The sequence below is a fragment of the Tachypleus tridentatus genome, chromosome 9, assembly GCF_004210375.1.
Source record: "Tachypleus tridentatus isolate NWPU-2018 chromosome 9, ASM421037v1, whole genome shotgun sequence".
NCBI classification, from domain to species: Eukaryota; Metazoa; Arthropoda; class Merostomata; order Xiphosura; family Limulidae; genus Tachypleus; species Tachypleus tridentatus.
In genome coordinates, this window is record NC_134833.1 from 100,708,488 (window position 1) to 100,720,604 (window position 12,117).

A 12,117-nucleotide genomic window follows, 5' to 3' on the forward strand; every position below is an offset into this window, starting at 1 on the left:
GCTCTGCACACCACGAGTATCGAAACCCAATTTCTAGCGGTGTAAATGCTACTGTGTGGCTGAAAATAACGTTATGTGAGAACTGCACGTATGTGCATAGGTAGTAAATATTGAAAATTTCTATATTAATACAAGTCACAGGAATCAAGAATATTTGTGTATTTGCAGGCATATGATGTGTGTTTCACACCATCTTTATTAATATTAGGATTTTATTTTTTCATTTAGTCTATTTCTAAGTGCTTTGGTATAAGCATATGGTAGTGAAGACTATTGAAATTGTATTTTTAGTTGTTCTCATGTTTTTGTTGTCCTCTGTATCAAACTATATCTTCTCTTCTCACACAGATGTTGCAGTAACTTCACTTAGGAAAGGATAAATGATTGTAATGATCTTCTCTCACCAAACGGATGATGACTGTCTGATCCAGCCAACAAATTCTGTAAAAGAATGATCAGTTGTATAACGACACTCTCACAAAGTAAAGAATCAAGGTTTCCTGTATCAGTATGGAACCTTAGTTGCATCTAATTTCGATAAAGATCTGTTTCTCAATAAAGAAAACTACCAAACTATTCAATATTTCAGTAAAGATGATTGTTCTTTTGTTAATGCAAGTATGACAACTTTTGCTTTGTCATAAAAAAGACTACTTTACTATTTCCAACACCTGTACAATCTAGTGATTTCTCACAAATTAAAGCTCAGTTGGTTTTCATATTCAGAGTAGTTCATAAATTTCCTTTTCGATTATCCTATTATTATTAATAATCACCTATTTAATACTTGCATGGAAATAATTTTAGTTGAACATACTACAAAGAGATAAGAAGGGTAAGTTTTGGTACCATGACATAATGATTTTTGTGGAGGTTTTTGTTGGTATTTGCATTGGTTCTTACTTGATATCTTATGTTTAAACAAGTTTGAAGGAATACTTCTGGTTTAGAGGATGGTATACTCGCAAAGCAGACGTACTCTCTACCAAAAGAGAGTGTTTGCTATTGGAAAGAAGTTGTGCTTGAGAGGTTTGAGTCCAGCTTACTTATTTATCACAGCGTAAAACCTAGTTACATTTCAAATTCATATTATTTTACAAATTTCCTTCTCGTTCCTTCCATTGTTAAGTAGAACCATCTGATATTTGCATATGAATCAGTATATCTGAGAATATCACAATTGAGTACTGCTCTTGAAAATATCCAAATCAAAAACATTGAATCCAGTCACAACTGGCTGAAAATACAAATAAGTGCACAGTATTTCTGACGTTTTGACAAGAAGACCCACAATTTCAATTCCTAACTCCTCATGAAGGATATTTCTAGAGATGAGAGGGGATTATTGATTAATCACTACAAATTAGCAAATATCTTAGGCAAACGTAATAAGCTACTAACAATACGACTACTAGTATCTGATTAACTCAGCCTTGTGACAGTATATTGTATTAGAATTTCATATTTAGGAAATGAAAAATACTTCAAATATACGAAGAACTAGTTTTAGGAAGTCCTCTAATGGTAACGTTAAGACTAAGCAAAGAGCTTAAGCAACAGCTAATGACATTCAATTGTCAACCTATTAATTTATCAAAGCATGAGTTTGTACTGAAGAATATAACTGTATAAATGATTATATATTTTTTCAATAAGAATTCTAAATATAGTGACCAGTATATTAATACAAAGGAAGAAAATTAATTAGTAAACTCCTGATTTCTGATTAAATTGAAACCATGAAAAGTAATTTAAAACATTGCCAGTCTTTCTTAAGAATTGTTTCTGTTCTTACTCAATACAATGCGAGATCATAGTGCTTCAAAACACATGCTATTTTAAAATATGTAGTGTAGAGTATAATCTTTGATTGCTAGATATGTCTTCTACTGTCGTTAGACTTCACACAACTACGTATTTTTGAGGAATAAAAAGCTTTGGAGGAAAATCATTAGAAATAAGCTTTGATACAAATGTTGAATAGAGCAGTTACAAAAATGTGAATTCAAATATTGAAAAACTTTTCTGATGGTTTTTCAACAGAGATTAGCAAAATAAAATGTAACGATTTGTCAGTCATCTAGGGTAGTAACATAGGAAAAATAAGTGACTTTGTCGGGCATGTTCGTTATTAATATCATACTTTTAAATCATATATCATCGATTAAACAGTTTTCTATTAATTGTAATGACAGACGTCGAGAATAAAGTTGAAAAATATAGTTTTGAAATTTAAAAGTTACATTCAAGTTATCTTTGAGTGTAAAGAGCAGAATTTGCAAATAATTGGGAAGCCCAAAGTCTTGATGTTAGATGTATGGGGTTTTAATTTAGGGGTTGGGTTGGGAGTAAACACATTGATGTAACAAATCAGCCTTCTGTCAACACAAAGTGATCACGTTAGTAGATAGCATGTGTATTTTTCATTGTATATAATCACTATGTTATATTGAAATCAGTCTGTGTCAGTGTTTTTTCAGTTAATGTTTTTATTCCATTAATTCCAAGTATAACTAAATCATTAGTATGAAGATCTGAAAGTCAGAATCACACAAACTCAACAGTTTTAGCTGCAGTAGCATTTAAGAACAAGAGAAAGTAATTCGAACTATTTGATTAATAGTACGTTTGTAGAGGTGGGATGATTTTGAATGGCTGACCCTTCTCTCTGATCAGCCATTCAAAATGATAGACGGCTATATCTAAGACTTGTGATTTTGAGCTATCTTTTAACTTGTATTGAAAATAAAAACATATTGTTCAAGTAAAAACAACAACAATAACAAAAATATAGGTACATTCTAACCAAGAAAGGATCAGTTATGAGTGAAAGTCCCTTTAAAAATTATTTTACTGAGAACACATATCTAACATGGTTCTTTGAGTCCTCATTGGAAACCATAATGAAAGAAATGAACATTAAATTTACTGACATGACCAAAATTCTTATTCACTACACGAACTCCGGCGCCAGCCACTTGTAAGACCAGTTTAGAGAGATGACAACTACAATGGTCATGTTCGAATAATAATATAATATCAACCTACAACCAGGGTTAAGATGTCCATAGAGTTATGTTTAATATAAACACTGCTGAAGATCCATTAACTGAATGTATTGTTTCCATATGACACGTCATTCTAGAATATTGTTAAATTATTTTACTAGATTTTTTGCGTTATTTACGCAAGGTGAATTTTTTTATTTTATTAGAAAGCCACTTGTAATATATGAAGTTAGACGGTTATCTTTATTTTGGCAGTCAGGTTTATTTTTGTGGAAACTACATTTCATTGTGAACAACGTTTCGAACTAAGGTATAATAAAGAATATATACAGAAAGTACAGAGAAATACGTTGGTTCATAAACCACACAAAAATATCCTGGCACCAAATTCTTTTAATTAACTTAGTTGGGGTTGCTCCAAGGTAGAACTTAGAGCAGAAGGTGAGATATAAGACCACAATAACAAATAAGAAGATTAGTAAGATTTCGTGAGCAGAATGTTGGTTCACAGAATTAATATTACATTGATTTTAAACACTTACATGGTGTGCAATAACAAATAAGAAGATTAGTAAGATTTCGTGAGCAGAATGTGTGTAAAGTCAGTCCTACTAAATAACTACAATGAAACATGGTGTGATGTTGGTTCACAGAATTAATATTACATTGATTTTAAACACTTACATGGTGTGCAATAAATGTCTAACTGCTTAATGCTTAAACGATTGCTTCGCAAATGAATACACTATAACACTAGACGAATTACAAAGACTGAAAGTTCTGACTAAGATAGATGCCACTTTGTTCAGAATCTCTTTCAAACTCTAAGGTTGATCTTCATAACTTCCTATGTTCTCTACTAAATTCACGCTATTTACAATATACGGCAAGTTAGAGGGGAATGAGAAGAAGGCCTCAAGCTCAAAAGGAACCTCAACTATAGACATTTCTTATTTTTTGCTTTCGTTAAGTTCCGGAACTTGTTTTCATGCGCCTACGAATCAGACCAAAACGTAACGCACACTCTCAGCTCAGAACTGCGGATTCTAAAAACAAATTAAATATTCAAATTATGTCTAATTTTTCTTTTGTGCTAATAACTCTCTTATTTTGTTTTCACGTATCCTAACCCAGAGAGATAATAAATTAACTAAAGACACATGTACATAAATAGAAATATTGACCTATAACAAGAACTAAGCCATATTTAAGTTTATTTGTTCGCACAAACCTCATCTTATGCATAAATGGGTTAAATGATTAGGTCAATGACCCCTATGATTCAGGTAGAACTCTCTTCCATTATATGCTACAAACTAAAGAGAAGGCAGCCGTTTGATAGCACCCATTGTCTGAAACAATTCACTTACACCTGAAAATACGTAGTGTGATTGATAACATTATCTCTTGAACTCGAGATCTTTGGATCCCTAGCCCAAAATGTTAATTACTAGACCATGCTTGGATAATCCCAAGGTTTGTTCTTAATATATATTATAGTTAAAAATACAGTTGAAAATAAATATGCTTAAAACTCCTGTAAAAAAAATTTGAAAAACTTGATTTGTCAAGGAAACATGAATGTGGTGACATTTATATTCCAAATACTTACACTACTCACTTTACATGTTTTTATCACCATCTGTACTTTCATACATGTTTTTGTTGTTGTTTAAATGCTTTTTTTTTTCCCGGGCTCTGTGTAAATGTTTGTCTAACAAACGCTGAACTTCATTTCTTATGTATTGTAACATCATTTTCCTGTTTTAGCGTTTGAAAGGTAGAACAATGTTTATAACGTATAAAAACAAATCACGCTCTAACTTTGTTTAATTTTACACCACATTTGCCTTAAACAATTACAACCAACCAAAAGGACTTGGTCACATGTTGTATTGGCTCTTTCACCTGCTTCTATTCTTAACGTCGTAGGCATCTGTTTCTATCTGCAAACGTAATGTACTTACAAAAGAGTCGATTTTTAAGAAATATTAACGAGTTACCTTTACCATTTATGAAATTAAAATATATAACCCAAATTTGTTGTCTTCATATACTGAAACGATTACTTTCTAGAAGGATGTCGTAGCTTTGCTTTCAAAAGTGGGAGAAAAGCGAGTGATTATTATATGCCACGAAGAACGAATAAATAATTTGACTTAATACCATTGCAATTGAAATATGAGACTTGCATATATTTATGAAAAAAGTGTAGGGGATACCTATAAGTTACGTTTGTACTTTCTGGACTGTATTCGCTTGAAAACTACTCGTTGATGAAAATATTTAATGAAATTAAGTTGTTGTTCTTTAGGTCTCCAGTTAAAGTATAAAACTATCTAAAAGTACTTTGAAATATATTCTTGTGTGTTTTTACTTAACTGAATCAGTTAAGAATATTCATGTATTTTATTTTGTTTTTTATAGACGAAATTCGTTTTTGATATTTATTTTCTTGATAGATCATTTTTTATAATGGTAAAATTATCAGAGGGCGCTATATTTACTAGAACTCACGATTGGTTGAACCATATAAGTTTTATACTATAACTTGAAAATCCTTACTTGTTATCTCACGAAAAACAAATCAGAAGCAATCAAAAGTATAAGAAATGTAATCAAAAGAGAAAACACTTTATATAGAAGAGCGAACAACGTTTCGAGTCAAGTTATAACAGACATTCAGTGAAGACACTCTAACGCTGCTTCAATGGGAATTAGGTCCATGTGGACCTGGGGTAGTGTAAACTTTGACTTCTTCTTCACTATGCGCTGGTGTGATAGGTGCGCTGCTTCAATTTATATGCAAAAACGGCTCGTTTGGGTTGAGAAAATATTTTACATAGAAGAGCGAACAACGTTTTGACCTTCTTCGGTCATCGTCAGGTTCACAAAGAAAGAGGTAACTGACCGGAAGCTGACCACATGTTTGAAAGGGGTTGTGTAACTGTGTGTCGAAATGTAGAGGGCGGTATTAGATGTTTGAATAATTTTATTTAATTATTTATTTAATTAATCAGCTTCCGGTCAGTTACCTCTTTCTTTGTGAACCTGACGATGACCGAAGAAGGTCGAAACGTTGTTCGCTCTTCTATGTAAAATATTTTCTCAACCCAAACGAGCCGTTTTTACATATAAATTTCTCAACAAGTGGGTTTCTCGACATCACTGATTATTATTTCCTCGCGCTGTTTCAATGTTAAACGTTAAATAAACAAAGGTGTTGAATACATAAACGTTTGTAGAATTTTATTAAATACCCCTATCAGAGGCATATCCATTTATGTCCAACGTTCATCATTTCCTCTGGGATACGCTTGCTATTTGTAGTCCATATATACCAATGTTGTTTAATTTGATAGTTTATACTATGTGTATCACATAAATACACTATTTTATAAACCACAAACGATATATTACGTAAGTCTAGCAATATGTGGCTGATTACTAGATGTATAGGTACATCTTAACAGGTGAGAGTTGCTTAGACTCATGTACGATATAACGACCTAATACGCATATCATTTAATTTTTGTATAAATATTTCTTAAAATATCGAATGATTTGCTTAGAAAGAAACCCTGTGAAGAGTTGTATTAGATTATCTTGAATTTCAAAAAGTATACGAGGGATATCGGTGCTAAGTTTCCCTTATTTAGCAGTGATAAACTTGAAGGAAGGCAGCTAGTTAACACCACCCACCGCCAACTATTGAGTTACTCTTTTACCAATGAATAGTGGGATGACAATCACGTTATAAAACCCTCACGGGTGAAAGGTTTGTTTGTTTGTTTGTTTTGAATTTCGCACAAAGCTGTTGTTGTTTTGAAATAAGCACAAAGCTACACAATGAGCTATCTGTGCTCTGCCCACCACGGGTATGGAAACCCGATTTTTAGCGTTGTAAATCCGCAGACATACGGCTGAGCCACTGGGGGGGGCTCGCACAAAGCTACTCGAGGGCTATCTGCGCTAGTCGTCCCTAATTTAGGAATGTAAGACTAGAGAGAAGGTAGCTAGTCATCACCACCCACCGCCAACTTTTGGGCTACTCTTCTACCAACGAATATTGGGATTGACCGCACATTATATTGCCCCCACGGCTGAAAGGATGAGAATGTTTGGTGTGACAGGGATTCAAACCTAACAACTAGACCATGCTAGGGTACTTGTGGTGATACACAGACAGCATGTTAAGTCATAGACTAGAGCTTTCTATTTGTGTTAATTACGTATGATGTTTATAGCTCATTCCGAGAGCACACAACGAGCACGTGGAAGAGCACGTGCTTTTGTTTTTAAGCACACATGATCTGAAAATTCCATGGTTCTTGATTGGCTAACAACATAAACAAACAAAAAAACAAAAAAATAAATAAATCTACACACGTTTTCATCATCACAAGAGCCATCTGAAGGAGAAATACAAGGATTTTTAGGAATAACACCAGTGCGCGTTAAAGTAACGCGGGTGATACAACGTTTCGTTCACAATGATATTTAGCACATAAATATATAGAAATTTGTGATAATATTCTTTTTCAGTAAAACTATCCTTCTTTTCAGTGCTTAGAGAAAAATGTGTCGCTTTTAGTGCAGAAGTTTAAGCACTTTTTACGAGATACGCTTATAACTGACCACGAGCATTATGATTGCATTGTAAGCTCTCTGAAGTATTTCCGCTTACGCAGAATAGAATTGGATTATAGGCAAGAATTAAAGGATCAAACTATCTCCTGTTACTTACCAGTAAACCTTATTTTTTGTAGAGTGTTTGTACACACACATATATAGAACTCTGTGAATTTCAACTTACTCTCTGATTTTTCATTTATACGTGCAAAAAAAGCACGATGCCGCAAAATATTCGGACGAATTCTAGTAACTTATCTAGCAATTGTTATTTTAACCCAAGCTTTGGAGACACAATGTTACATTACGGACCTTCGACTGTCATATTACGTAATGGTGTCGTAATGCCCATTCTAGGACTAGGTACTTCTCATAGCGGAGGATACTCTCATTCGGCAGTATTTCACGCTTTGAAAGATTGTGGATATCGTTTGATTGACACAGCAAAACGCTATGGTTTAGAAAAATACTTGAGCGAAGTTATAAAAGATAGTGAGGTTGATCGGAGTGCACTTTTCTTAGCTCTAAACTGTGGCCGAGCGATTATGGAGGTGTTTCTGCAAGAAAAGCATTCTTTGGTTCCTTGCACAGACTTAACACTGATTACCTCGACCTGTTCATGCTCCACTGGCCTGAATGTCCTTCATCGTGCACAGACAAACGTCAGACCTTGGAGGATACCTGGAGAGCCTTAGAGATCCTTTACGATGAAGGATTTTGCAATGCTATTGGCGTCAGTAACTACGATGTTCATAATTTAGAAGAATTAATGGAAACATGTTCAGTAGTTCCTCACGTAAACCAGATTGAATTCCATCCATTTCAGAATCCAAAAACTCTGCGAAATGTTTGTTCAGATCTTGGGATTCAAGTTAATGGTTACAGCCCTTTGGCAAAGGGTCAAATCCTAGATGAGAGAACCGTTGTTGAGGTTGCTAGGCGAAACAACAAGACAGCAGCCCAGATACTGATTCGCTGGTCAATCCAAAACAATGTTGTGACAATTCCTAAGTCTACCAAAGAACACAGGATACGAGAAAACGCCAACGTCTTTCATTTTCAACTTTCATCGTCGGATATGGAACTTCTTGATTGTCTTCATAATGGAAAGAAAGTGGTAAATACAGAGTCCATTCAGAAAAATATTGATCAAGGACTTCCAGATGGCTATAAATTGAACTTTATATATTTGCCAAAAAGGTTTAGGAATGAGCCAGTGCTAATGAACAGTTACAAATATATCTACCAGAATATCTAATATCTGTTTATATTTCTAAATGTTTTTTCTATGGTGTGCTTTTAATTTTATTTATTAATGCAGAGTATTTGCAAAGACTGTTAATGTCACATGATGTTCACAAAAATAAGATTTTTTAACGGTGTTTCATTATAATTTTTTTCTATACCTAGCATATGTAATGTAATGTTGTATTAATTTTTAAAACTAAAATCGAGAATCGGTTGTATAGAAATTAATAGCTGTATTGGTCATCATGATATTCGACAAATGATAGAGAGCATTAAAACTGCATTTCAACGATGAGTGTGTAATGAAGCTTTAGAACAATATAATTGTTGTCATAATCATCTCACCTCGACGGAACTGTTTGTTGTTAAGCACAAAGATACACAATGGGTACACAACGGGCATCGAAATTTGGTTTTTAGCATTATGAGTCCTAAAACCTGCCGCTGAGTTGGTGGAGGAACTTCTAGTGGAAAAAAAATCAAAATCTTTTATAAATGAAATAGATAAAGAACATTTATTATTGTTCTTATTAAGTGGAAAATGTGTCCCAGATGTCATGAAAATGTTAGAAACCATTTTACAGTACACAGAAGGTCAAAATGGATTATTCCTGAGTAAAAGAGCCTTCGTTTGGAAATACTTTTCGTGAACATAAAAAACAAAAAAAAACTTTGAGAATCTGATTGCGTTTTTCGAAGGAAGAACTCAAACCCTAAACTTGTGCAAAGTTATATATGAGAAATATGTAGAGCAGGTTGTCTCTTGTTCAAATTTCCACCAATACATTGCAATTTCTGTTCGGTCAACTCTCCGAATATAAATGTGAAACAAATTGTTTTCTTTTTACTTACTCGCATGACTGCAGGCTTGTGATTTAATTTTGTTTTGGGTTACTCTTGTCTGTTTTTCAATAAATGATTTTTGTGCAGAGTTAATATTTATTTTTGTTTGTTTTGAATTTTGCGCAAAGCTACACGAGGACTATCTGCGCTAGCTGTCCCTAATTTAGTAGTGTAAGATGAAAGGGAAGGCAACTAGTCATCACTACCCACTGCCAAGTCTTTGATTATTCTTTTATCAACGAATAATAGGATTGAACGATTCATGATAACGCCCCCACGGCTGAAAGGGCAAGCACATTTGGTGTGATGGGGATTCAAACCCGCGACCCTCAAGTTACGAATCGAGCACCCTAACCAGCTATGCCGAGCTTAATATTTATGAAAACATGGTATTGTTCTCATTTAAAATAATGATTTTGTTTGTTGTTGAATATTGCGCAAAGCTACACGAGGACTATCGGCGCTAGTGTATAATTTAATAGAGATTAAAAGATTTCTTCCGAGTGGCACAGCGGTATTTATGCAGGCTTTTTCTGCTAGAAACCGGTTTTCGATATCTGTGGTGGGAAGAACACAGATATCCCTAGGTGTAAATGCTTGCACAATAATAAAACAAACAAATAATTAGTAAACCCCACCCATCAACTCTTAGGCTGCTCTAATCGATAGTAGTATTGACTTTAACATTATAATGTCCCTTAGCTTAAAGAATGAGCTTGCTTGTGATGAGATGAGAACCCACGATTCACAGGTTACAAGCCATGCCAGTTCTGAAAGATTAATACCCAGTACTGCTATTATATAATGTTAACAATTTCCAATATTCCTAGTATTAACAATGTTTAATTGATGATTGATTGTAAATTAGTTTATTGATGGCATAATTCAATGAAAGTTTTATTGAATACAAAAGAAAAGCGAAACAACACTAACAACAAACTTCCGAATATAAATGTGAGGAAATTGATTATTTTGAATTATTCGCATGCTAACAGACTTGCAATTTTCAATTTTTCATTTGTTTTCTGAAAAATGTTTATTGTACATTCTTATTACTTATGAGACATTTTAACGATATTACTAGTATTTGAAGGAATCATATTCAGTACTGATCTATTTATATATTCACTTTATTTGTTTTGTTTGATACTAAGCACCAAACTTTAGCATTAAAAGCTCTTAAGCTTACCGTTGATTCACCGGAAGCAGCTCTATGTTGTTGCAGATATTTATTTAAATCATTAATAAAACTCTTTCGCCTTGTTACAAAGTCATTGTTTTGAATTTTATAACATTGTTTATTATTTGAAGGGACATTTTTTTCTTATTGTTATTGTCCTTCTGTGGCTCGTAATCTGAGGGTCGCAGGCTCGAACCCCGGTCGCGCCAAACATGCTCGTCTTTTCAGCCGTGTGAGCGTTATATGTGACAGTCAATCCCATTATTCGTTGGTAAAAGAGTAGCCCACAAGTTGGCGGTAGGTGGTGATGACTAGCTGCCTTCCCTCTAGTCTTACACTGCTAAATTAGGGACGGCTAGCGCTGATAGCTCTCGTATAGATTTGCACGAAATTAAAAAAACAACAAATAACAGTCCTATGTGTTTTTACCATTTATTAGCACTAAGTATCTTTAAGTTTTATTCGTGTTACACTCCTGTTCATGCTTTCGATTTTATATGTCAGTGGTGTTTTAAGACCCGGCATGGCCAAGTGAGTTAAGGCGTTCGACTCGTAATCCGAGAGTCGCGGGTTCGAATCCCGATTACATCGAAACATGCTCGCCCTTTCAGCCGTGGGGGCGTTATAATGTGACGGTCAATCCCACTATTCGTTGGTAAAAGAGTAGCCCAAGAGTTGGCGATGGGTGGTGATGACTAGCTGCCTTCCCTCTAGTCTTACACTGCTAAATTAGGGACGGCTAGCACAAATAGCCCTCGAGTAGCTTTGTGCGAAATTCAAAAAGACAAACAAACAAACCTTCTATGGCACAGCAATATATCTGCGAACTTACAACGCCAAACTCCGGGTTTCGATACGCGTGGAGGTCAGAGCACAAATAAACAGTTGTGTAGCTTTGTACTTGACTACAAACAAAGTTATTGCTATTTTCTCAGTTATCATTAAGTTGAAATAAAACCAAATGCATTAGTGATAACGTTGTTGCAGATTACCAAATCTTTTATGTTTAAGTGTTTTTGGTATAATGAAAAAATATTGATGAACATAATTAAATGTTGAAACATGTTTGAATGAAATATAGAATTAATATATTTTTTTTAAAAATTACGTATAAATAAGCTGAAAAATGATAATATCAAGGGCTTATAAAAGCTAAAATTCAGGATTCGATCTCTGTGACTACCTGTAAGCGCAGGTAGCCCAACG

The 12,117-nt window shown here is 34.1% G+C and overlaps 1 protein-coding gene across 1 annotated transcript; it reads left to right on the forward strand.

The window, feature by feature from the left end:
* The first annotated feature begins 7,426 nt into the window (after window positions 1-7,426).
* LOC143225885 (putative oxidoreductase ZK1290.5) lies at window positions 7,427-9,824 on the forward strand. The gene is given in 2 exon segments (XM_076456042.1): window positions 7,427-8,147; window positions 8,150-9,824. Coding segments are annotated over 2 exon segments (1,035 nt in total). The 5' UTR covers window positions 7,427-7,861; the 3' UTR covers window positions 8,899-9,824.
* Window positions 9,825-12,117: the final 2,293 nt, after the last annotated feature.